The sequence below is a fragment of the Danio rerio genome, chromosome 3 (assembly GCF_052040795.2).
Source record: "Danio rerio strain M-AB ecotype USA chromosome 3, GRCz13ab, whole genome shotgun sequence".
Classification (NCBI taxonomy): Eukaryota; Metazoa; Chordata; class Actinopteri; order Cypriniformes; family Danionidae; genus Danio; species Danio rerio.
The window spans coordinates 38,092,232-38,119,798 of record NC_141023.1 but is presented as its reverse complement, the minus strand read 5'-3'; the positions used below and the strand labels follow the sequence as shown (position 1 = coordinate 38,119,798).

The following is a 27,567-nucleotide window of genomic DNA, read 5'->3' as shown; positions in this document are numbered from 1 at the left end:
GAAACAGAACTTTTTGATGGTGATGTCAAAGCCTGTTTCATAGTACTAAGAACTTTTTGAGACCTTTGCTTGACTGTTTACATGGCTGTAAAGTGCAATTTCAACTCTGATAAATATTTATCTCTAAATGGTTTCATAGTTCAGAAATGACAGGTTTTTCTCTTTCACACATTGAACATGAAATGACTGATCAACTATGGCAAATTTATGCCTGTACATGAGATGGCACTGACCACAACGATGTGTTTTTTTTGGCAGCCTGCCCATTTTGACCCTTATCTTGATCCTTTTTTTTCTAGTTGGCTTTAACCTACTGCTCCATATGAAGATAAAGTTTAGTAGTACATCAGAAACACAAGCTATTTATCATGTTTACGACCTTCATAAAATATTAAAATGACAATCAATTTGCATTTTCTTGCAGTTTCTTGCCACAGAACTTTTTAAAAGATGCTTGGCAACACTTTATGATAACTGAAGACTATTTATAACGTAATACGCATTAGTTAGCTCATCTTTGGTTAAGCCAGGGGTGTCCAAACTCGGCCCCGGAGGACCGGTGTCCTGCATAGTTTAGCTCCAACTTGCTTCAACACACCTGCCAGGAAGATTCTAGTATATCTAGTAAGAGCTTGATTAGCTGCTTTAGGTGTGTTTGATTAGGGTTGGAGCGAAACACTCCAGGACTGAGTTTGGACACCCCTAAGTTAAGCAATACCTGTAATTCTTCGGCCAGACGAATCAGAGCTTTTTTTTTTTCAATTTCAGCTAAAAAATTTTGTAAAAAAATAAAAAAATAAAAAAATCAGTAGACCTTTACTCTGAATAATGTTTGTAGTATATTAACTGAAATCCTAAAACAAGAGATTTTTAAGTTTAATTTAAGGTTTACAGTGCAAATCCAATTAGATCCATTTGTTTGGTGAACAAAGCAAGTCTTTCACATAACTACAGGACAGAAAATATCACTTTACAAACTGTGTTGTAAATAAATCATACAAACATTTGCATATTAGTTAATATAAGTGCTAAAATAAAGATAAAAACGGAATATATATATATATATATTAAGTACATAAATTAATTTTTAATTAATATATAAATTAAGTATTGCATTCCTTACAAAGCAGTTATTTAAGAGCAATTGGTGCTATTTTAAGATTATTCAGAATGAGTAAGTAAATGATAATAAGCTATTAATATGAACACTTGTACCTTGTATTTCAGGCATAAGTAAGTTACTCAGCATGTTGTTAATTATTTTTTTTCTGTTTAGAATATAACTGAGCCTGTAATTGTCATTTATAAGGGATCTGCAGGGGTTTCTCTTCACTTTAGATCAGCTCACAAAACAGTAGGAATTTGTATTGAAACTGTACAATAATTTTATGTTTAGAATTATTATTTTTTTATTTATATTAAGCTTAATCTTTTTAGTCTTGATTTCTTTGGCAAGTGAATCACTCTTTAATTTTCTTTTATCTGTTTTTAGTTAGCTTTTATCTGTTTAAAACTGTAATTAAAAAAGGAACGAAAAATGAACATTCTTTCACTGTGATTTTATCAGCTTTTTATCAGTATCAGCTTTTTTTAAATGTTAAAATTGTACTATGGTAAAGGCTGAGCACGTGGATATTACTGAATTCCAAGAGGAAATTACCAAGAAATGTGAAGCTGGCCTAATCAATATTGATGAGCTCTAGTATGAGTCATAATACCAGACACTGGAGGCGTCTGTTTGCCCTAGACCTGATGAGGGTTAACATGCCCTGGACATGATAGAGTCTCGCTTAAAAAAAAAAAAAAAAAAAAAAAAAAATATATATATATATATATATATATATATATATATATATATATATATATATATATATATATATATATATATATATATATATATATATATATATATATTATTAATACATAAATACATATTTTTAGATCAGCAAATAGTTTTTTTTTTCTCTTTTGTAATCTTGTGCAGTTTCACTGAAGCAAAATGCTTTGGTTCTTTAATTTTTATGTGTTTTTTAAACTGCATCCAAAAAAATTTAATATAGAGAGGCTTAAGCTTCAGGAAAAAGTAAGAAATATGTGTATTTAAAAATTATCTTGCATCAAAAAGCCATCAAGAGAACAGGACAGAATGTAAAATGTGTGTGTGTGTGTGTTTCCTCAAGGGCATGAGTGGTGTAAGGGCTTGTGCTGGCTGCTGTCCACAGAGCAAAGAGACCAGCAGCAATGCAGAATTAATGAAGCCTCATTATGATGAAACTCTCCATCAGAGTGTCATTCATTCTACACCAGAGACAGACAGACAGACTGAAGTTTTCAACAGCCGTCACAGTGTCTGGGGGAAACTATGTGAGTGTGTGATTTTTTTCTGAATAAATTAGCATTTTTCATGTCTGAGTGTGTTTACTACAGTGTGTATGGTGTCTCGTCTAAGACACTGAACAGCTTGTCTGTGTCTGAGTGTCAGATTGGATACAGAATTAAAACTCAAATGGTAACTTATAGTAAGTTATGTGCTGAAGTTGAGTTTTGAGTTAGGTGGGTACACACAAACAGCTTGTTTGCTTGTTTTTGGTGGAGAGGTATTACGAGTCGTAGTCTGTGTGGTGTTTTTCTTTTTCTTGCTCTTTCGTTTACTATCTTGCTCTCTCTCTCCTGGTCTCTCTTGTTTTGAATTATTCGCAGGTGCAGTGGATTACGGCGGATCAAGATTGGCGCTTGGATTGGCGGCGGCCATATTTAAAACCTCAGAGAACATGGAACAAATGGCTCACCATATTTACAGTGCAATTAAAAAATAAGGTTTTGTTAACACATTAGTTTAGGTAGCCATTTCTGCTATAAACTACTGGGTTATTACCTATCTATTAATGTGATACTAACAGTTTTTTGTAGTAGTTATAAAATATGGTTTTATATTACACCCCTAATCCCACCCAAAACTCAGCTTTCACCTCTCCAACTATTAATAAACAGCTATTTAGTAGTTTATTGAGCTAGTAAACTCAGTAAATGGGTTGTACTTTACATTATTGTACTTTAAAAAAATGTTTTCCACCCAGTTTTCTTCGTTAATATTTAAAAAAATATACATAATTTATTCCTGCAACTCTGAATAAATTCAGTGTCACATGATCTTTAAGCAATCATTTGCTGCTCAAGAAACATTTCTGTATTATTATCAATGCTTAAATCATGTGTGATGCTTGGTGTATTTCTGGAAATCATGGAATTATTTGATTCTAGGAAAAGGGTTAAAAGCAGCAATTATTTCAAATAAAATTATAAAAACAACCTTACATTTTAATTGTATAATAGTAGTGTATAGATGGTGCAACCAGTGTATTTTTTTTTGCAACAGTAAAATCAGATAAGTACTAAGATTATCATCAGAAATAAGGACTAAGACAGACAGACCAGATACACATTTGTACTTAAAGGCTCTATAGTGGTACTTTGAAAGCATATTTTTGTACATACCATTTTCATGAGGTACACTTTTGTACTTTTCAGGTCCTAATATGTACCCTTGAGGTATTATTATGAACTCTTTAGGTACAAATGTGCACCTTTTAAAAAGTATCACCCCAGTGACAGCTCTTATTTCTGAGAGAATAGATAGATAGATAGATAGATAGATAGATAGATAGATAGATAGATAGATAGATAGATAGATAGATAGATAGATAGATAGATAGATAGATAGATAGATAGATAGATAGATAGATAGATAGATAGATAGATATAGAAGCACTGGTGTTGTGTTGCTTAAAATTAATGTACACTTGTTTAAAAATACTAAGTTACACTTTTATTTAAAATTTATAACTAATATCATAATGTGTAATTGGCACTTTATTGTTTGTAAATGTGGACGTACCTCATATGCATAATCGAATAGCTCCAGTAAAGTCAGGATACTTGCTCCGATAAACAAGCCCATCTGACCACCAATATCACCTGTAACATAAACATATTTATGTAGATGTAGAAGAACAGAGAGGTAAGATGAAAGCCTTCATGCTACAGTGTGTTCTGTTACCTAGTAGACCCGCCACCTCATATGCTTTCTTCTGCTCTATGGTCTCATAATTCAGAGCTTCAAAAAACACATCCAGAACTAGGATGTTGTCCCTGCATCAACAGAACACAAAGAGTGGTGTTTTGAAGTAAAACCATTAAACAAGTTTCCTGCAAATGTGATTTGTCTGTTGATACCTGAGAGAACAATTACACAATTACAGCTGAACAAGAAAATCTAGCTTGAGTTCTAATAAACTACTATGTATACCACTGAATTGTTCATTTGATACCATAACTCACTTTACATTTTTTATATTTGTATGCAAGTAAACTATTTGCATAAATATATGTGTTATTACACTGTTGACAAAAAAAATTGTTGACCAGTAAAATAACCATTCCACAACACCTTCTGGTTACATTATTATTATTTTTAGCTTTGTAATGTTTTGGTTATATTCATTAATTCATTTTCCTTCGGCTTAGTCCCTTATTTTGAGGAGTCGCCACAGCGGAATGAACTGCTAACTATTCCAGTATATGTTTAAGCAGTGGAGGTTCTTCCAGCTACAACCCAGTACCGGGAAACAACTATACATACTTACATTCACATGTGCACTTATACACTACAGCCAATTGAGTTTAGCCAATTCACTCATATCACATGTCTTTGGACTGTGGGTGGGAAACCAGAGCATCCAGAGGAAACCCATGCACGCCAACATGGGGAGGACTAGCAAACCTCACACAGAAATGCCAACTGACCTAGCCAAGACCTGAACATGCACCTTCTTCCTGTGAGGCGACAGTGCTAACCACTGAGCCACCATGCAGCCCGGTTTTGTTTACAGAGGAATATTAATTAAACACATGTACTCATAATAGTTTAGTTTTCAGGATAATGGATAATACCTACAGCAGAAAATGTGTTAAACCTCCCTAAATCCTTCTGCTGTACTTAACATTTGTCTTTGTTACTTTGTATACTAATAATCATAAATCGCATACATTCAAAAAAAAAAAAAATATATATATAAATATATGTACATTGTATATGTACATTGACTAAGCTAAATTTACTGTAGTGTATGTGTTTGAATGAGAGTGCATGGATGTTTCCCAGTACTGGGTTGCAGCTGGAAGGGCATCCTGTGTGTAAAACATATGCTGTATAAATTGGCAGTTCATTCTGCTGTGGCGATCCCAGGTAAATAAAGAGACTAAGCCGAAGGAAAATGAATAAATACACTTAGTTATTTTGTGTTCAAACCAAAAAATTATAACTTAATTTGTGTTGGGACAATATGAAGAAGGCAGCATTTTTACAGTGTATTTTAACACCCCTTCACCTCAGAGAAATAGTTTGTAAAATAAACTGTTCTAAAAAATGACTCTCATTTAAAGACAGTCACTTTGTTCCTAAACAAACTGGCTATTTAAATCTTACGAATAAATGATGTAGTGACACACTTATTGGGACTATGGTTTCCTGCCACCTGTTGGTAGTTTAGTTTATATTCCAAAGCATCAAACAATTGCAATATATGCAAGGCAATTTGCAAATAGACTGTGTTTAGCTACTCTGAAGTCTGAATCAAATTAAAATAACACTGCAAAATAATAAAAATTAATGCTTTCCACAAAAAATTAAATCATTTTATGTTTAGGATATGTGCAACAGGAATGGAAAAATCCAATTTCACTGTGGGTTGAGCTGCCACAGCTGGAAACAGATAATATATGTTTTTTTTCTTTTTCTGGAGAAAGTCTTATTTGTTTTATTTTGGCTAGAATAAAAGCATTATATATATATATATATATATATATATATATATATATATATATATATATATATATATATATATATATATATATATATATATATATATATATATATATATATTTTTTTTTTTTTTTTTAAGGTCAAAATTATTAGCCCCTTTAATCTATTTTTTTCCATAGTCTACAAAACAAACCATCGTTATACAATAACTTGCCTAATTTCCCTAACCTGCCTAGTTAATCTAATTAACCTAGTTAAACCTTTAAATGTTACTTTAAGCTGTATAGAAGTGTCTTGAAAAATATGTTATAAAATATTATTTACTGTCATCATGGCAAAGACAAAATAAATCAGTTATTAGACATGTGTTATTAAAACTAGAAATGTGTAAAAAAAAATCACATCATGGCTGCTAGGGATCAAGTAGTCAAGAGCTGCATCCTAAATTCCATACTTCCATACTATACAGTATGATAAAAACAGTATGTGAGCCGAGAAGTATGTCCGAATTCACAGAATTCAAAAAACAGTATGTGAGAAGAACCCAGATGACCGTTAAAGCACCGTTAGAGAATTCATGAATGGGAGTGAAGGAACGCAACTGACGCAAATAGCTCATGTGATGATGACAAAATGGCGGATTTAGTACGTCCGAGTTCCATTCATAGTATTGACATTCATACTGTTTAGAACATACTTATCTAACGACTGAGTTGTACATTTAAATTCAAATGCAGTATACCTATTGAGTAGTGGGCGGTTCAAACACAGCCATCATGTTTCAAATCAAGTTGCAAAACACCATATATCAGTATCATGATGAAGACTGGACCTGTTATTGCATGTTATTGGCTGAACTTCAACCAGCAAACACAAATGACACTAGCATTATTTAAACCATTCTCTTATAGTGCTGCAGTGACAAATAATCTTGGCATGACATATAATTAGTGCTAAAAGTAAACACAATTTTTTTTTTCCTCATCATAATAAAATGAAGCAGTCTAAAGAAGCATATCTGTCTAGTGGGACACCAGAGTGATTATATGCTGTTTGCATTATGCTGATTTAATTGACTCTGCGCTTGAGCAACATGTGTGTATGTGTGAGTGTGTCTGAGAGAAAAAGAAAATGAGAGAGAAAGAAACAGAGATTCAGTTTTCCTTATAGCTCCACGTTTCAGACACATCAATCACATGCTTATCGCAATGACAATGAACTAATGAATGGAGAGGATGCGATATCTGTCAGTATATTGAAGAACAACTCCCCGAATGTTCTTGACACAAAGCAAAAGTGTTCTCAACTTGTCAGCTAAATGTCTGGAGGAAAAATAAATATGTCTGAGAGGCACATCAAATGTCCTGTGTGCTAATGCCACTTTTATTGTCTAGAAGCATGTCTAACATTTCAAATAGCAAACAACACACAGGGTGGAGTTTAAGGCAAGAGAAGCTTTCCATTTTGTTTAATAACTCACAAAGACGGCTTTGTGTCGTCATTTATGCAGTTAAATACTTTATAACTTTCTTGAATGTACAGTTAAAGTCAGAATTATTAACTTTTTATTTCCCCCCAGTTTCTGCTTAACAGAGAGATTTTTTTCAGACAATTTTAAACATAGTTTTAATAACATCTTAAATAACTGATTTATTTTATCTTTGTCATGATGACAGTAAATACTATTTTGCTAGATATTTTTCAAGACTCTTCTATACAGCTTAAAGTGACATTTAAAGGCTTAACTAGGTTAATTAGGTTAACTAGGCAGGTTAGGGTAATTAGGCAAGTTATTGTATAATGATAGTTTGTTCTTTAGACTATCGAAAAAACATCTTAAAGGGGCTAATAATTCTGACCTTAAAATGGTTTAAAAAAAAATTAAACTGCTTTTATTCTAGCCAAAATAAAACAAATAAGACTTTCTCTAGAAGAAAAATATTATCAGACATACCGTGAAAATGTCCTTACTCTGTTAAACATTATTTAGGAAATAAAGGGGTTTTAATAATTCAGATTTCATTGGTATGTAAATGGTTACAAAACGTTTTAAAAAATTTTTTAAAAAATTTGATGAAAAGATTCGTTTAGGTTTATTTTATTAATTATTAAATTCACACACATATATATATATATATATATATATATATATATATATATATATATATATATATATATATATATATATATATATATATATATATATATATATATATATATAAACTATTGAATTCAGCAATAATTATTAAAGGTATAAATATTAAAGGTGCATACTTTCAATTAAACATTGTATTAAACCAACTAAATTAGGAATAAAATAATTGGCTACAACAAATAATAAGCATCCAGTCAATACATAAATCAATAATTGGATTTTTGCTTTCAATTCGTCATATAAGAATGGTATCTTAGCAATATGTGACACTGAAGATTAACACTGAAGATTAACATATTTCTTCACATTTCACATAAAATTATTTTGTCATTGTGCTTTTGTTTTTCAGAAAATGACAATTTATCAGAATAACAAATATTATGATTAGTCATGATTAATCATCCTGTCGTGTTCACCTCCTGCCTCTTACCATAGTGTTCGCAGTCAAAATTGACACTCGTGAGCAAGTGTATATGTCTGCGAACTGCAGGATAAGGGCGTAAGATGAAGGTGCGTAACTTGTAGTAAGTTAGAAGTCTAACTTGTAGTTAAATGTTGTTGGTAAATGGCGGAAATACTTTTCAGAGAACATTTTCATTAAATGTTTTCATGAGTTTTCTCCAAATTTATCCACAACTAATTCATTTGATACTATATTTATTCATTTAGCAACTCCACCATGCAACATTACTCGCTGACTTTTTCATCCATTTTGTCATGACAGTTAGCCTACTCGGGATCGCTCCGTGTGGTTGCAAATAACAGTACAATGGCAAGCATGTCATGTATAAGCCTCGCAGCTCACAGCTGAATGTTAAAAACTGTGATGGTTGGGTTTTGTGTTGTGGTAGGTGTAGCCATTAATAACTATGATGGTTGGGTTTAGGGTTGTGGTAGGTATACAGTAGATGTTAATAACTGATGGTTGGGTTTAGGGTTGTGGTATGTATAGACATTAATAACTGTGATGGTTGGGTTTAGATGTGGAGTAGGCGTAGACGTTAATAACTGATGTACAGTGCCATCTAGCCGACAACATAGTTTTGACGTCTCCATAGCTTCAAGTTACGCCTCTAACATACCATAAGTTACGCCCCTAAGGCCCTTTCATGTTACGCCCTTGTCTTGCAGTCTGCAGACAGATCCTACTCCTCATGAGAGAAATCTGAGAACTGAAAAAGCACATACAGCGGCCTATGATGGATTCGCAAAAACAAAAATGGCAAAAAACATAGCTCCTGGGATGTATTTTGCTCTTTCCAGAAATTTTTACACAGGTACTTAATCAGAATGAGCTTGGGTTGCCAAATCAAATTCCCTTCAAACTTGTGAATAAGACAAATCTTCATTCAATTATTTTTCACCCAAACCTAATAACACCAGAACTCATTCTTGGCAGAAATGGAATGGCTTGTGATCATTAACAAGCTCCACATCTCTGTGATCTTGTATATGAGGTGGTACATTAACTGGTAATTTAGCAAATTGGTGGCAGTAATGAGGTAAAAGTTAAATCCTGGGAAATGTATTACGAGGACAACAATTAAAAAGTTTGAAAAGTGGTGAAGTCGCAAGATGCCGGAAAAATATACTTCAGAGGACACCGATTTCAAAGCCTTTTTGATGTATTTGAGAGGAAAAAGGCTTTTAACACTCACGTGATATATTTCTCGGATCGGTTGAACTTCTTCTCCAGGTAGCGTGCAGATGTTTTACTGGGGATCTTGACCATGGAAAGTTCTTTGTTGTATCGAGTCATGTTACAGGGGCTCCTGCAGATGCAGTTTGTGCCTTCAACAGCTGACAGAGCAGCTACGAAGAGTAAAGAAGAGAGGAGAGAGAAAAGAGAAAGGGAAAATGAGGAGAGACAGGAAAGGGTACAGGGAAGAAAGGGAAAATATATGTCAGTTCTTTCTGCAGACGGCATTCCTCAGCCGAGTGTTATATATGTCAGGACAACTGGCAATGTAAAGAAAGTAAGGTCATCTTGCAATTCTCTGGTCATTTCTGAGTCTTCACACAAACACACACAAATACACACGCACTGAGGATTTCAGAACATTTTTAAATCACATTGTCAAGTCTTGACGGCTTGAAAAAAAATAGCATGGGTTGAACTCTTGATTACCTTTAGAGAATACTGCAAGAGTGTGATGAAAACCAACACTATGAACCTGGTAAACCCCAGGGATCATATACTGCCAATGTGTCTTCTAAAAGATAAACTTACTGAACAACAAAGACAGATTCATTGGTGATTGAAGCATGTATTCTGTAGAGGTATTTGTGTGGATTAAACTTACTGATGATAAGCTTTAACTGAGTCACTCTCAATGTTTCAGTACTGGTAAAATTGAGCATTCATCCATTAGTTTTGATGGTCCCTCTTAGATATTTTTTTTACTAACTTAGCAAGTACATATCAGTTACCTCCCTTAAGAGTAATGTAACCTTTGATTTGGCCCACCATCCAATCTAAGAAGAAAATGAGAAGGATGGAGAGGGTTGGGCCAAATGCCTTTAAATGAGATTGTCATTTCTAATTTGGCATAAGCTTTTTTGTTTATTTTAGTGCTGAGCTACAAAAAAAAAACTGAAATGAATTGTTTTAATTAAATGTTGTAAATTAATCTGATTGTAAAAATGTAAATACTGTCACTCGACAGATAGTGGACTATGCAAAAGACATTGGTAAGCAAATTAAAGCAAAAACTACTCCATTCTGTTATAAATGAGATTGTAATAACACTTTATTTTTATGGTTCCTATTGCACACTTTGTTGGCATAGTTGCATTGCATCTATATGCCAATTGATCATGTGAAAAGATCATCCAACATCATTCAAAGTTTTCAAGGCTTAAACTGCTTCTCTGAAAGTTGCTTTGAATAGAATTGAATTATATAAAGCACATAAAACACTTTGCAAATAAAATAAAACATTCACAGAGCTGTATATGAACAATACCAGTTCACAGGGAGCTGCGGAAGAGCTGCTGTTTGAAGAGAATGAAGCAGCCATAGCCTGTTACAAAAAATCTAATATGCAGTCAAATATATATTTGTTTTTGCAAAAGAAAACGATTAAAAATACCAAGACTGGTTAGAGAACATTCTACTTGAAATAGTTTTTTTTTTGCCTGCTATACAAAAACCTAAGATTATCAGTGACAGTTTAAATCTGTCTTTCCAGTGTGCTTTTACATCACATGCCACATGGTTTATGAATAAGCTCAGCATGTGGAGAGGTGTTCTTAAGCGACTGCTTGAATGCATTCAACTATATGTGCATTCACACTAAGAACAATCTAATCTTTTTCCACCTTTGGATGATGTCAAAGTGGACAAACTCAATACATTTCACACTCTGTTCTCAGCATTGTCCACATTTGATTGGATTTATTAAAATGCTTTAGTATAAAACTATGATCAGAATCAGAAATCAGAATCAGAAAGAGCTTTATTGCCAGGAACATTCGCACATACGAAGAATTTGTTTTTGTGACAGAGCTTCTAAAGTGCAACAGAATTACAAAGACAGTACAAAAAAAAAAAACATAATAAATATAAAAAAAATATATCATTTTTATAAAACTATAGTTTTATCCTTAGGGTTATCTGACTAAGTTTTGTGTGTAGTCAACTGAATTTCTGTTGGAGCAGCATCTAAAGTGTTAGCACATAGTAAGCAGACAGTCTATTAATCCTCTAATGACTGCTACGGTATATGACAAGTAGTTGCAAAGTTAATAGAACGACTAAAGGGGGAATTCAAAATAAAGTGCTGCAAAGGAATGTTTACAAGATTCCACTGTTGTCTCATCCTTTTTTATCCTTCTCTGTGGAACTTGCTCTTTATGGCTCTCGGCTCCCCCAAAATTGCTACAGTACATACACCAAACTGCCATCAAAGGACTAGAAGGCAACGAAAGCCCACTGCTTATTTCTGGGCCAAAAAGTGCAAAAACTTTTGAAAAAATAACTGTTTACACCAAAAGTGTCTCGTCAAGGCAAGGCAAGTTTATTTATAGCACATTTCATACTCAATTGTAGTGAAATGCGCTTAATAAAAGAGAAAATTACAAATAATAACATGATTAAAAACAGATTAAAATGTGTAAAAACAGGTTTTAAAAGATTGAAAAAGAAAAGAAAGACATTATAGTGTGACCTGTCGGACGTAGCTTAATACTCATTCAGCAAAGGCACAGCTGAACAGATGTGTTTTCAGTCTTGATTTTATTTTGCCTAATATTGGAGCACATCTGATCATTTCTAAAAGCTAATTCCAGCAGTAGAGGGCGGAGTAGCTGAAGGCCGATTCACCCTGGTTTGACTGAACTCTTGGAATTTTTGTTTTATTTGATCCTAAAGATCTGAGTGGTTTGTATGCAGTGAACATATCTGTAATGTATTGAGGTTCTAGGCCATATAGTGATTTATAGACATGTAATAATACTTTAAAATCTATTTTGAATGTAACTGGGAGCCAGTTAAATGACCTGAGGACATTGTGCTCTAATTTTATGTTTCTGGCTAGAATCCAGGCATTCTGGATGAGCTGCAACTGTCTGACTGTCTTTTGGGGAAGGTCAGTGAGAAGTCCATTACGGTAATCCACCCTGCTGCTGATAAAAGCATGAACAAGTTTCTCTACGTCCTCACTGGAAACAAAGCATCTATAATTATTGCAATGTTTTTGAGATTATGGAATGCTGATTTAGTTACAACTTTGACATAACTACTGAAAGACTGAAGACCCTTGACCTTATTTTTTGTTGTTTGACACCTAGAGCCAATGTACACATTCACGTACAAGGTACAATTCACATTTAACCTCATCTCTGTTGCCAAATACAAAGACTTCAATTTTCTCTTTGTTTAACTGAATACCAAATGAACACCAAACAAAACTGTGGTTATTCAACTCATAAACAAAACAGCACTTGGTTCCCATTTTAAATATGAGGCCATTTTCACACCTGCAGATTGTTAGCTTTGTTCCAAAAACAGGGATTAAAATCGTTTCAGTGTTGCTGTTTCATCTGGATTTGGTTCACTTTCACAAGGCACTATTTCTAAATCGAACAAAATTTGTCATGTGCAACCAAACTCTTTTTTAATTGGTCAGAGACCATCTGTTTTTGTTCTGGGACTCAGCTCATACGTATAAGTCATCTGTCACATTGGCTCACTGTGCTTTTTGTGGCTTTCTTTGTAGCTCTCATTACATTAGTTTGCCATTTTGAGCAAGAATCAGGGCTTCAGTGGTATTTTTATGCATTTTGGAGAGCTGTTCTGAAAAAAAAGTTTGAGTTGGCCATTTTATATAATTTTTGTTCCAAAATTACCCACATAACTCATCAGGATAAAGCCTGATAGTGTTTTCTGCTGTGTATGTTTTCTTTCTCACCTCAAATGAACCTATTTGGAGTTTATTTTCAAGCAGGCCAAGACCATCTAATTCAGTCAGTCTCAGACCAATTGTTTTGATATGGATCTAGGTGTGATTGCTGTGTTCCAGTCTGCCCAGATGAACCAAGTTAAGAGAGAATACGTGCCAGATAAAAATAAATAAATAAATAACAATTATAACAACAATCCAGGTGTAAAAGCACTCTGAATCATGTTAATCTTTTGATCACCACATTCTTAATTTTAGATATGCTTCATTTGCATAATGTGTAGGTAAGATGATGTAAAATAAGAACAGTCTCTTTCTGCACTGTTCAATTTTGTTTGCACACTTTTATCCCTTAAGCTTTCTTCTTGTGCACTGGTTTACTAAACATCCAATTTGAGTAATCTGTCTCACAGACTGCCCAATGCCTGTTCAATGTGCTCAATCGGCCACAGTGGAGAACACAAGGAAAAAGATGCTCAATTTCAGTGATGTGTAAAAGCATTTTCATGCAATCAAATTAAGCTCTACTTGGCATTCCAACAAGCGAATGAGTCGTATTTGATTCTTTGAGTGCAAATGGCTCTTTATCAGAAATACCCTTAGAAAGTCCACTGAAGACTGTGGCTTCCAACTGTCCTGCAGCTGGACAGTTTAAGAAAATCATAGGCAACCAATAGGAGACTAAAAATTCTGAATGATTCTCTTTAAGTTCTCTTTGATGTCATGCAGGCATATTTCATCCAGTTGTAAATCCTACAATACATATTTTCTTCAAAAATTATTAGACATTTTGGTCATTCTTTACAAAAAGGTTTCATTGGGTAATGTTAATTACAAAATTTCAATAATCTAACGTTGAACAATACTTGCACAGCATTTATCATTTCAAATGCATTATTAAACTCCAAATCAAACTTGTTAACTTTATTTCAAAAGTTCACACTTAGCTGTTGATTTATAAAAAGCTTGTTTGGAATGCTGGCCCGGGAGAGAGCCCTGAGCTCAAGGATTCCTCGAGCCCGGGGCTTCTTCCCATTGGCAGAGCGAGAGGGGAGCCTGAGCTCGGTGGATCTCAGAACTCCCTGGCAGCAGTAGCTAAGGCACAGGTGTCAAACTCAGTTCCAAAAAGGCCGCAGCTCTGCACAGTTTAGTTCCAACCCTAATTAAACACAACTGATCAAACTAATTGAGTCCTTCAGGCTTGTTTGAAACCTACAGGTAAGTGTGTTGGAGCAGGGTTGGAACTAAACTGTGAAGGGCTTCGGCCCTCTAGGGATTGAGTTTGACACCCCTGAGCTAAGGGAACAAAAGGGGTTAGACAAATGCTTGATTGTTATGCAGATTGAATGTCTTTGGATGGTGAGAGGGAACCGGAGAACCCAGGGAAAACCCACGCGGAGACACGGGGAGAACATACAAACTCCTCACAGAAACGCCCACCGGCCTGGTGGGACCAGGGCCGGTAGTGATCTTGCTGTGGGGCTCACAGTGCTAACCACTGGGCCACCGTGCCGCCCGATCAGAGGTAAAGGAGGAGAATAGGGGAGGAAGGGGGGTTTATTCCAAACGAAGATAAAATGGACTGAAAACTGTGGTTATTTATAGTAGCCTAGGGCTCATATGATTGGAAGATAGTGATTAGCAAAAAAGAGACTGGCCATGATAAATCATAAGCATGTGATCCTCTCCAAATTAGTTTATGAATAAACCTCACTTAATGCATTGTGGTTACCATGACCTAACAATTAAGCAGCTTTTTCACCATTCACTTTATCAAAGATGAATAAATACTTTAATAAATGTATTGTTCTTTGTTTGTTCATGCTAGTAAATACATCAATTAACCTATACTACACTGTTTACGAATTTTGTAAATTACACAAAGCTTAACGGTAATGTGAACTGTATTTTATTGTAGGGCAGTTTTGCAGTATGTGATTGTATTTTAAAGTTACATTGTGAAAACTACTGTATATTTTGCTGTGAATATATTAGGATTGCGCGATCTACGGGTACTATGGTAGTATCGCAATTCTATGGCTCCAAAATACTGGCTGCGCCATTGTAGTTTGCAAATGGCAGTATCGTCATTAATGGTTTATCTACAATAGATAATTTTGCATGTGGAAAAGTCATTAAAATGCTCACACGTTTGTGCAATAATAAACCATGTTATTTGAATAGTCTGTGGAGCCCTTTAAGGCTGCAAAACTGTGTAGAAATCACGCCCATTGCACATTTTTCAATGCTTCAGTTCGAATGCACATCTGAATCGGTTAATTTCTGTTCCTGTTAATATGATGAATTAGCTCACAATGACTCACAAAGTGAAATTTTGAATTACTTTGGATTGTTAACTGATAAGACTGAAAATAGATGACAAAATAGATAAAAAGTTTACTTTATTAGCCATTTAAGTTACCTGTACTTAAACAATTAAGTTAGCTGTAATTTAACATTTAAGTTAATACAATAAAGAGACCACATTTGGTCAACTCAATTAACTAAGTTGGCTATTTCCCATTACTCAAACAAACTCACTTTCCTCAAATCATTTGAGTAGTCTCAACTTATTAGGGTTTACAATAAGTTGTTTGTTCAAACTCAGGAAGGTCAGGTGATCAAAAAAAAAAAGCTGTGTCTTTTCATCGCCATTCTTTTCTGCTCATGTTTAGTTAAATCTGATAGTTCTGTTTTAATGCCAAAAACACAGTAATACTGTAAGTCTGGCCTTTTATCTTTAATTCTGTTATATGCCTATTTTGAACATTTAATGAAACAAAAGAGAATCATTTGCAATTCTCCTGCCTGCTGCTTAGGGCTGAAATCCTTTGCTCCTGGTGGCACTTTCAGATTTCTAATCAGCTCATAACTTGCATGACCTGAGATGGAATCTGACCTTTCACAGAAACATTTTAAATTCATCCATTCCTGACCTTTTCTCTCTCTACCATTGTTTCTTCTCCTCACCTCCATCCACTCTCTCTCTCTCTGCTGCCATTGGAGACGATGCTAAAGTCAAATCATTTAATTGGAGAATTAAGTCAGATTTAACCTCCTCTCTCATACACAACTGAAGAGAATATATGAGCATGCAAACCCACACAAGGCCATTAAATGTGGTGTAATCTTTGCTAAATCCATCGTTCAGTATGAACTTCATAGCACTTATCACACTCCATAACTTTCGTCTTCTCTAGGCATCGCCTGTGGCACATCCTGTTTTCGAAACCACAAAGGTTCTGTTATAGAAAACAGCTGGGAGTTTCATACTTGTATTACTTTTACAGCAGAGGATGTAAATGGTGTGGACATATTCTGCATGCAGAAACCAAATGATTTAAATTAATACAAACCTATACAAACATGCTGAATTAAAGACTCAAATCTCACACACTGCAATCCACTTGACTATTCATTTCCACTGTGGCTTATTTATTTTATATCTTGCTTTTTGCACTTTATTTAATCACCATACCATAGTATTGCCTATTAATAAACATGTACATGATTGTTTGCATAAAGGAAGCAGCTAACATCTGACTAGAAAACACTGCAAGACAAAGATTCAAAATTTATGCTTTCTATGGCATCTGCATATATCGAATCTTGTCTTGCACAATTATTCTCTGTTTATGTATGTTGTGTAATAGTATTGGTTTTATTCATAAAGTAGGCTAATCGCAAATGGCTTAACAAAGATTGCATTAACAGAATGTATTTCAGCAGTTACTCTAAATGTCTGCTAAATTAACCATTCATTATTAATCATAAACAACATGCACACCATTTTGCATACAACGTTTCTATGGAAACTGTAATTAAATCACCTGGAAATAGATATATACCATTTTTTTTCTTTCATTAAAAAAAGCCATCATAACTTATTCTGAATAATAGCACTGACCTAACATACACACTTGCATGAAGCTTTCTTTTCAAGATCATACAAGGTACACTTAGAATACAATTAATACATTTAATACAGTTTTTGGCAATATATTAAATAATATGTAAGGTATAAGAAGATAGTCCTTTAGTCACGATTGCCAGCAATCTAGCATTTAGCAGATTGCTGGAGAATTACACATCTGCCACTTTAATTAACTACAACTCCCATCTTACACCTTGCACACACACCAGTTCCTGATTTCCCCTGATTACACACACACACACACACACACACACACACACACACAGACACAGACACACACACACACACACACACACACACACACACACACACACACACACACACACACACACACACACACACACACACACACACACACACACACACACACACACACATACACACATACACACACATACACAGCTGGAAGTTCATGGTGGATTGATTACTAGGACTAAAGACACCTCATTCACACACAATCTCGGCTAAGACTTGTCTCCTCTAAGTGAGCATAATGAAGTGTTTCTTTGTCTTGCTTTGCCGTCGTTTTTGATCTTTGCCTTTTTTATAGTTTATGTTGTTTTGCCACCTTTCCCCAACATTTGCCTATTGTTCTGACTACGCTTTGGATTACCTGCATTCTCTGTTTTGACTTTTGCCTGCCTGCAAATCTCTTAATAATCTACATTTGGATCCTCAACTATGTCAATTATGTTGATTTGGGGGACTGCTGAATAAATTTTTAAAAGGTATTTTTTTACAGTATTTGTTGTAAATATTACTCAAAGTATAGAGAATAAAAAGTAGACCTTTTAAAAGCACTCAAGAGTAGGGAGTAATGAGTATGATGCTGTGAAAGGCTAATGCTTTTATATGCAATTTGTGCTGGTGTTTGTGTGTAAACGTAACATTCTGTAGTACATTAATTTATTGTTTAAGACTATTTGACATTTTTCAGACTGTGTAAACAGTCTGTGGGTCATGGTGTGTAAAGATTTTGACCATCTCTTTGGACACTTAGTGCTTTCAAACAGTTTGTTTGATTTTTATATATAAAGCACCCATGTCTTGAGATTGTTCAGTATGATGCGATTTACTTTCTATGTGTGATTTAATTGGACAGGAATAGCAGGACTGAAATTTCTACTCAGTCCCTAAAAGTACTCAGTAAAAGTACCGATACAGCACTAAAAATAAACTTAAGGGAAAGTAAAAACACCCATTTTTTAAACTACTTAGTAAATTAATATTCCTAAAAAAACTGCTCAATTACAGTAGTTTGAGTATTTGTAATCTGTTACTTTGCAACACTGATGATAAGCTATTTCTATGTATTGAACTTACAACTCAGCTATGCCTATTGGTATATCCAGATATTTGTTCTATGGCATCTTAACAAACAAAATATAGCACACAGTGTTAAGTAAGCAGTAATATTTTCTTATATTCTGAACTGATTGTGGTTGTAATATGCTCTGTATTGTCCCTCAGTGCTCTCATCATTGGCAATCTCACTCATTTTAGAGGGTGTTGTATTTATTTTGTCTTTAATCCAGCAATTTCCCCGTCTTACCTCTAATAGCTTCCCATTCATGTCTAAATGTGTGCATCTGCATATTGTTCTGGTAAACCTAAAGCATATATTTCTTCCCTCCTCAGGGTGCAGTGAGCAGAAAGTTGGAGTTGTTGATAATTTCCTCTATACTTTGCCAAAGATAAGAACCAGCTGTCAAGCATTTCTGAAGCCAGCAGCTAAAGTTTTAGACAAGCTGTTCAGCCTCTTGTGCTGCGCCTTTGTGCCTTTACTTGTCAATTGAGGTCAGACATTTCCAACTGAAACTCTTCCGGTGGTTTGGATTGCTGTCCCATACTAAATCTGGCTTTATCTTGCATGCGTGTGCACATGGAATTCTAATCAAAAGGTTAAAAATATGTGAGAAATTAGACATGTTAATAACCAGAATATGTGTTTGGAATTGGCTGCTGCGCTGATTACCTGAAAAAGTTTGCAAATGTACAGTCCTAGCTGCGCTCTAATTTGAATTTCCTCATTAGTGGAAGATAATTAGTGAACATGGAGCCAACTTGATTATTATGTGTGGGATAGACCGCTGGTATATACTGTCAGATGGTACGTAGAGAGGGAGTTAATGAGGGCCAGACTGCATTCTGTCAGCAGAGATGGTGCACAAAAGAGTTCAAGTCTTTGTTTTCCCTGAATGCATTTCCAAAATAATGACTTAATTTGAGCAAGTTCATGAGAGGGAATTTAAAGTTCAATAAAGAAGTCTCAGTGTCAAGAGGAATCAAGATCTGCTAAGAAAAATGCAATTATATTGTGAGAGAACTGAGGCATACTCTCAAAGTTTCTCCACACAGAGTTAATATAGTCTAATTTAGAGAAGCTGGTGAAGATTATAGATAATACATTCTGATGTCTAGTGTCTACCGCTACTCTGATGTAGAAGCACATATACAAACACATATGTGATTTCTTCTATTACATTTATTTTGCTTTTTGTTCTGTGGTTTGCCGTTTTATCCAGTTTAAGGGTGCCACTTATCAACAAATCTATTCCACAAAGGAGGAATATGTGGTGAAGAGAGTGACAGAAGGACGGTGGTTGCAGTTTTTTTTTCTATGTAATTGGATTCTGTTGAGGGTCAGTGCTGTAATAGTCACAAAGGCCTGTTGAACATAAATTTGTGATATATATTTTGTGCCAGAGAAGTGTCTAAATGAATAAAAATGAGTCCAATAGTACTTTAGGATTCAAAACATACTTTATTTGTTCACCCTGTCTTACTGATGAGAAAACATGCCAAACATACCTAGGGCTCTATTTTGATGGTCCAAGCGCAGAGCGCAAAACGCAGGGCGCAAACACTTTCATGGCGTGTCAGAACGCATTTTTGCTAATTTACGGACGTGAAAATCCGCTTTGCGCCATAGCGCATGGTCTAAAATGGTTGAGTTTATTTTCTTAATGAGTTATAGGTGTGTTTTGAGAATAAACCAATTCGAGTCAACAGAGCATCTACTGCGTGAGAATGAGAGATAAAAGATCACTTTCACTTTCGCTCTTGGATAGGGAAACCTTTACGCAGATATCAATTAGTCTATAAATAATTAATTGCATTTGTTAAGCGCAAATATTCATTTCAAAACTATTTCTAAATTCAGTTCTTATTTCCAGCAAACGAATAAATGAACAATATTAACGAAGTGTGTTCAAAAACCTGAGTTATATCCTAAAACACATGCTGTGCCCCATATGGTCTAAAATCTGACAGGTGGACAAATCTAAGCTTTTTTTTAATAAAACAAATATAAATATGGATATAATAAATAATACTGCTAATAATAATAAAATTATACAAAAGCAAATTGTTATGAAAGAACTGAAAAAGCATCCTGAGATGAAGACATAAAAGCAGTGGATTTTTCATATTTATGAAGGCTAGAAAATAATGTTTTTTAATATTTTAATCCTTTATATTTATATCCTATATCTATTCTTATTATATCCTATATATATCCTTAATATTTAAATGTTTTCATTTGTAAAGATATTTGCATATTGCTCTCTTGTGCGTAATAAGCAGTGTGTAAGCAAGGCGCAACTCTGTGCCGGAGTTTAGACTGGGCTTTTTTTTGGTCTAATGAAAAATCTAATATAATTTCTCAAAATAGCAACACGCCAGCAGTGCGCCTGAGAACGCCTTCCTTTTTAGACCAGAACGCCTATGGGCGCACATCTGAGCGCAAATGCATTTGCTATTTAAACAGCGTAGCGCAAAGCCTCAAAACCCCTCTTGTGCCAAGCTGAAACTACTGTAAGGCGTAAGATATCACAAATACTTTGATGTCTTTGACAATTCAAACATGAGCCAAAAACAGAGACAATTGGCTTCACAACCCAGCAGGTGGGAATGCGGGAAAGAACTAGTTCCGCTGAAACTCAACTTCAACCACCCCACCTCACACATATGGTCATTTCAATGTCTAAGTTAACCCAAGTGACTTTATCTATCATGTTTGATATCATTTGAAATGTCTCAGTGCGACTGGTACAATGGTCTCATTCTCTCAGAAATAGACATAATCAAAACAATAAATATATAACTTCAGGCATCTTTTGAACCACTTTGAAGGGTGTGACTTTCCCACAGGCAGTACTAAATGCAAATGCCTTTTCTTATGCACACACCCCTTTCCTAGAGGGGATTCTTGGATTACTTAAGGTAAGGTTTGAGAAATGTTCGGCGCGATTCTACTTACCCAGATCAGCCCGTAACATGGAGCTTATGCTCCATGTTATGTATATTTTGAAGTCAGGTATGCATCTTTTCATCTTGGATTTGTCTTTGATAATTTGATGTTTTGTATTGATCATTTATGAATTGACTGATTTAATTGGCATAATACACTTTTACCTGACTAATAAATTGTTATGTTTGAACATATTTTGCTCACTCTGTAATTATTAGTTCTAGTATATTACGCTGTATCCTTGTTTCCGCACGTCTTGCGTCAGGTCAGTAGACGGACTAAAATCCAGTTGAGATGGAGCATTGGGCACACTAATTGTGTTTTAGGGATCCGACTGACTCTTGATATTGATTCGTGTACTTAGGTGGAAAGGGCGTTAACTTCCGTCTAGGACAACAAGATGTTGCACGACTAACCTAGATTGGGTACCCAACCTTTGTTTGAAGGTAATATTATTTTAAATTAAGTTCATATGGGAAACCATGGGCTTGGTGAAAACCAAAGTTACTATAGAGTCCAGTAGTCTGGTACATTTATAATAATGCCCTAACCTCTAATTAGAAATGATATTGTCTTAACCCAAGGCTGTACATATAAGCGGGACTAACTAAAAGTACTTTAGAACGAGCGAGCTGGTAGCGGCCATCTAAAAGTATTAGTCAATTACCTCTGTTTAATATTCAAGACTGACCAGAATGTGACCGTGAGGGATGCCTTCGGCCGGGGCGATTTCTCTGAGCACATTAGCACCCGAATGAACGGATGTGATAGTTACTATTGAAGACAAAAGGTTCAAACATTTATCTAAATTATATATTGATATAATCTTCTTAATGTTTTATGATTGGAGTCAGATAAAACTAAAGATAAATATATTAATATTCTAAACCACCTCATACTAAAATTGGAGTCAGATATGAGTTAAATTTCAGGTAAATCAACATTGTGCACTGGAAAGACCGAACAGGCATTGAACCTTCATCCACCAGTGGACACCGGCATTGGGCCAACTAGGTGGACCTTACACTACCAAAAGACTATTGCGCAACGCCTTGCGCCACATTGCGCCGGGTGTATGATAGGGCCCCTAGAATTAAAGGTTCAAGAAACCCTGGAGTATTTATTTGAAGTTTTAACTGATTTGTGTGTGTTGAGCATCAGTTAAGGCAACGTTAGCACCTGTCAGCTTTAATTGTGAAAAAAAAAGGCTAATGTTGAGCTTTTGATAGCTAGTTCCGGAATTAAAATCATTTTAGGCCATTTTCAAAATTTGTGACATAGCGCTTTCTGCCTTTCCAGAGATGATGTGTCGGTTTCTGACGTGTCTCTTATCCTATAAGAATACCCTGATTCTTAATTATTTATGAGAGCACATGCTTTCCGAGGGCAAGGCAGACCTGCCAAGCTGTGAGACCGCATCTGAGCATGCCACATAGTACCTGGTTTGTTTCCATGATCCATGGTGGTTGCTGAATGTTTTTTCGTCACAATGCTGTCAGAGCCAATACAGCAAAGTTGTTGGTTTGCAGAAAGCATATCAGTTGGGAGAGCTATATGAGAATTGGAGAATGGCGGACTTTGCCTTTTATCAGTTGAGTTTTGTGGTTATGTGTATATGAAATCACAAATACCAATAGTAATGGCATTAAATTACTTTTTTTTTTCTTAGCATTTTTACTTTGTTAACTTTAAAATCATTCGTTTCCACACGATTTGTGTCTCATGCTTTTGTCTGACTTTATGAGCCAACTGACAACAATTGTTCGCTCCCCTCTTTTTCCCCTGCTCTGCCGGCCATGCCCACGTCTCCCTCTGCTCGCAGCACTCCACACCCGTCATAAAGCATTTTTTGAAAAAGGTAGACTTGAACCGAAAGAGGGGGGTTACATGAACCTTTAACACTGGAACAAGCAGAATACAGTAACAACCAGAGTGCCCATAGCAGTCATGCTAACCTCAGCTAAGTCATATAAATCCTTTTTACAGTGATTTTTGTCACATCATATTTACAATCTCTATGTGCTGAAGTCATTAACCTATTAAGATCTTATTTTGTAATATAGTCTATAATTCTGTATGAGTAACTAAACTCGTAAACAAAAGGTAGCAAACAGGTAGAGTTGCTAGGCAACAGAAGCACAGCAATTCAATGCACAGGGAAAAAGTAGTGGAACCTACAATGTGTGGTCAATTTGACCATTTTTTCCATTCAGTTTTCCAAAAAAAAAAAAAAAGAAAACTCTCAAACACTCAAAACTCTTTTGTGTTTTATAATATTTATAGTTTCGGCATTATGAATGTTACACACATTTAGGAAAAGTCAGGGTACCATAGTTTTATTTATTTTATTTTAAAAACAGTCAAACGACTGCATTGGTAGTTCTAGTTTTAAGCCATGCAAATGAGCAACATGAGGAAAAAGCAGGCCAATGTGGATAACTTTGTTAATTTCAACATGATTGTTTTTGTTTTGGAGACTCAAGTCATAGCAGATTTGGGGATTTACAGTCGAAGTCAGAATAATTAGCCCACCAGAATTATTAACCTCCCAATAACTGTTTTGATTTTGGTCAAAATAAAGCAAATATATACATATACACTTGAAGTCAGAATTATTAGCCCCCCTTTTTATTTTTCCAAAATTTCTGTTGAACGGAGATATTTTTTTTCAACACATTTCTAAACATAATAGTTTAAATAACAAATTTTAAGTTGTATTGTAATGTTGTAATGTAAGTTGTAATGTATTTAACATTTTTCTATAACAAATTTGGGTGTAATAGTTTTTGGTTATCATGAGTTATTTTGTTAGATAAGCTACAGATTTGTGTTCAGTACTGACTAGTTTTATGTAAATGCACAAATATTACATTGTTTATCTTCCAATTAAAATATACATATAAAAGATAGATTTGTGGGGGGTGTACTAATAAATGCTGAGCACTGTATACCATTAATCTGTTATTTACTATTTATCTGAGTATTTTTCAAAAATTGTCCTTATCTCAGAAATTTACAGATGTTTTCCGTTTATTTATGCATTTCACGTGAATTACCTTGATATCTACTATTATTACTGTTCATTTAGACTCCATTTCCCAGTAAAGTTTCAGTGAAGTGAAGTTTATTGACATTTTTATTAGCTTAAAAGTATATATTTGTCTGAGTTGGGCAATTATGGTACAAAAAAGGAGCAATGAAAAAACTAAACTGCGGGTACCTTTTTGTATTATATTACAGATTTATTTCTCTGTGCCAAAAACAGTTCATTGTGATGCTGGATGCTGTATTAAACAGGTATTAAACAACGCACTTGTTTGTATCGTAGTTGTTTTACAATTTATTGCACTTTAAGTGGGTCACACATCATGTATTGTCACACTGTGGCTAATAAACTGAACTCTCACACTCAGGCAGACTTTTTTCTAGGCAAATCTAATTTATTGACAGAATATGGTTATTATATGAATATAGTAACTGATAAGAATAATGTTAACCAATTCAAAAAGTGCTAATGCTGGTTATGTATGTATTAATTTTATTAATATAGTCTCAAACATTAAGTGCTAGAATAAACTGCTAGTATGAGACTGCAGCCTCCAGTCTTGCAGGAATACCCCAAAATAAGTACATATAAAAACAAGGGTCCTAGAAATGCAGTCCTAAAACCCTATACTGCAGGATTGCTTAACTTCAATGAAGCCAAAAACACAAAATGGCATCGTTACAAATACATTAGAATGTACTGGCAGAGCTGAAAGTAGTGAAGCACAATTCTAGATGGTTCTGCCTCAAATTAAAACGTTAATAATGAATGTTGAGCTGCCCTATACTCTCTCACAATGATAAAAAAAAAAACAAAAAAAACATTTTGTTCTCCATGGGAAAAGTAGATTTGTTTTTCAAAATGTAAAAAAGCTAATACATCTTGGTGCCCTGCAAAAAATGCTTATAATTAGAGTTTTTGTCTTGTTTCTAGTCTACACCTGGCGCAATAAAGCGCAAGACACGTTTGACGTGATTTGTTGCTATTTTCAGACCAGCGCAACCTTAATTTTACTGTTTTACACCACGTTGTTTAAATAGCAAATCCATTTGCACAACTTAGTGGACTCATGGGTGTTCTGGTTGAGAGGCATTGTTGGCTCGTTGCTATTTTGAGGAACTGAAACATATCGTGTCATTGACCAAGTAAAAACTGGTCTATAGTCCAGCACAGAACGTGTTAGTTATGCAACTATGCAGGTTCAAAACACTTAATACACACAGAATGTACAGCAATACACAAATATTTTTACATATGAAAAAAGGGTTAAAATGCTTATAAAAATATATCAACTCCATTCCACCTTCATGTCCAATTTTGTTTTAGCTTATTCATGATAATTTTAATTTTAATGTTATTTTATTATGTCGATGCAGTGGCGCAGGTTGTGCTGTCGCCTCACAGCAAGAAGGTTGCTGGTTGGAGTCTTGGCTGGGTCAATTGTTGTTTCTGTGTGGAGTTTGCATGTTCTTCCTGCGTTTGTGTGGGTTTCCTCTGTGTTCTCCGGTCCACAATCCAAAGACATGCGCTACAGGTGAATTGGGTAGAATAAATTAGTGAATGAGTGTGTATGGATGTTTCCCAGAGATTGGTTGCAGCTGGAAGGGGATCAGCTGCATAAAACATGTGCTGGATAAATTGGCGGTTCATTCAAAATTCGAACTGAATTTAGAAATAGATTTGAAACAAATCTTTGCGCTTAAACTAACTTAGATATGTAGGCTAATGGGTGGATGTCAGTGGATGTCAGTGGATGAATGTGCTTACTCCACGGAAGTAAAGAAGTAAAGTAAAAAGTACAAGTAAAGTACAGAGAAAGTATATGCACAGTAAATAGGAAATGCACCATGTCTGACGCAACTGACTCTTAAAAGGAATAGAAAATGAGACTCTGATTGGTTAATTGCACATTATGCTCAAAACACACCCAGAATTCATTAATAACCCTGTTAGACCATGCATATTTTTCCATCCCTAAAGTAGCAAAAGTGGATTGGGAAATGACCTTAATGTGTTTGAGCCATGTGCTTTAGACTTTACACCTATAATTAAAATAGAGCCTGAGTACTTAACATATTGTAAAACTATTTAGCTTGCTTTAATTAAAAAACGGCTTAATTATGACTTAATATTTATGAAAACAAGACATATATATATATATATATATATATATATATATATATATATATATATATATATATATATATATATATATATATATATATATATATATATATATATATTAGAAAACACTTTTTGATATCTGGACTGGATACAAGACAAAAAAAATTGAATTCTTTTTGCAGTGTAAGATTTATGTTAAGGAATACAGTTACAGTACAGAATAGAAAATAAATATGCAGTTTGTACAGTCCAAAAGTCATTATGTCTACAGAAAGTCTCAAGGAAAGATGTGAAGTTCACACTCACCCAGAGCAGGTTCAGCACAGTCCTTATACTGTTCAGGAGTGCAGTATGGAGAGTCACCTAGAAACAACAAAGAAACAAAGACACAGAAAAAAAATGTAAGTGCCAAAGAAAACCTCTTCTTTATTCAGCCTTCATAAATTAATAATGAAACACTGAAAACATGTTCTGGGAGGGAAAAAAACAGACCCAACCTTCACCCAGCCAAACTCTACACGACAAGGAAATAAACAACTGTGAGTACTGTGTGTGCGAACAGGGTGCAAATTATAGGGGGGAGGTTTGGGGGGACTGAGCACCCCCAAAAGGAGGTGAAAACAAGATGTATAGTGGGGTCAGCCCTTTATTACTGAGAAATAGTTTTTCTGATCTGTTCATTCGTTTATTCGTTATTTATCAGGGGTTGCCACAGCGGAATGAACCGCCAACTATTCCAGCATGTTTTATGTAATGGATGACATTCCACCTGCAACTCAGTACTGGGAAACACCCACTGCACATACACACACACACACACACACACACACATG

General features: G+C 34.7%; 1 protein-coding gene and 1 long non-coding RNA gene across 8 annotated transcripts in view; one reads left to right on the top strand and one right to left on the bottom strand.

Annotated features, from left to right (window-relative positions):
* asic2 (acid sensing ion channel subunit 2) overlaps positions 1-27,567 on the bottom strand; it is a 666,602-nt gene that overhangs the window by 4,666 nt on the left and 634,369 nt on the right. For 6 of the 7 annotated variants that reach the window (NM_214788.1, XM_087242453.1, XM_087242454.1 and 3 more), the window contains 4 exon segments: positions 3,896-3,975; positions 4,058-4,149; positions 9,635-9,788; positions 27,041-27,097. In NM_214788.1, coding sequence (NP_999953.1) covers positions 3,896-3,975; positions 4,058-4,149; positions 9,635-9,788; positions 27,041-27,097 — 383 coding nt within the window. 7 annotated transcript variants of the gene reach the window in all.
* Positions 8,324-16,001, top strand: LOC147845805 (uncharacterized). Its single transcript, XR_015481117.1, has 3 exons — positions 8,324-8,497; positions 8,591-11,475; positions 11,614-16,001. It is a non-coding gene; the product is annotated as an uncharacterized LOC147845805 (long non-coding RNA).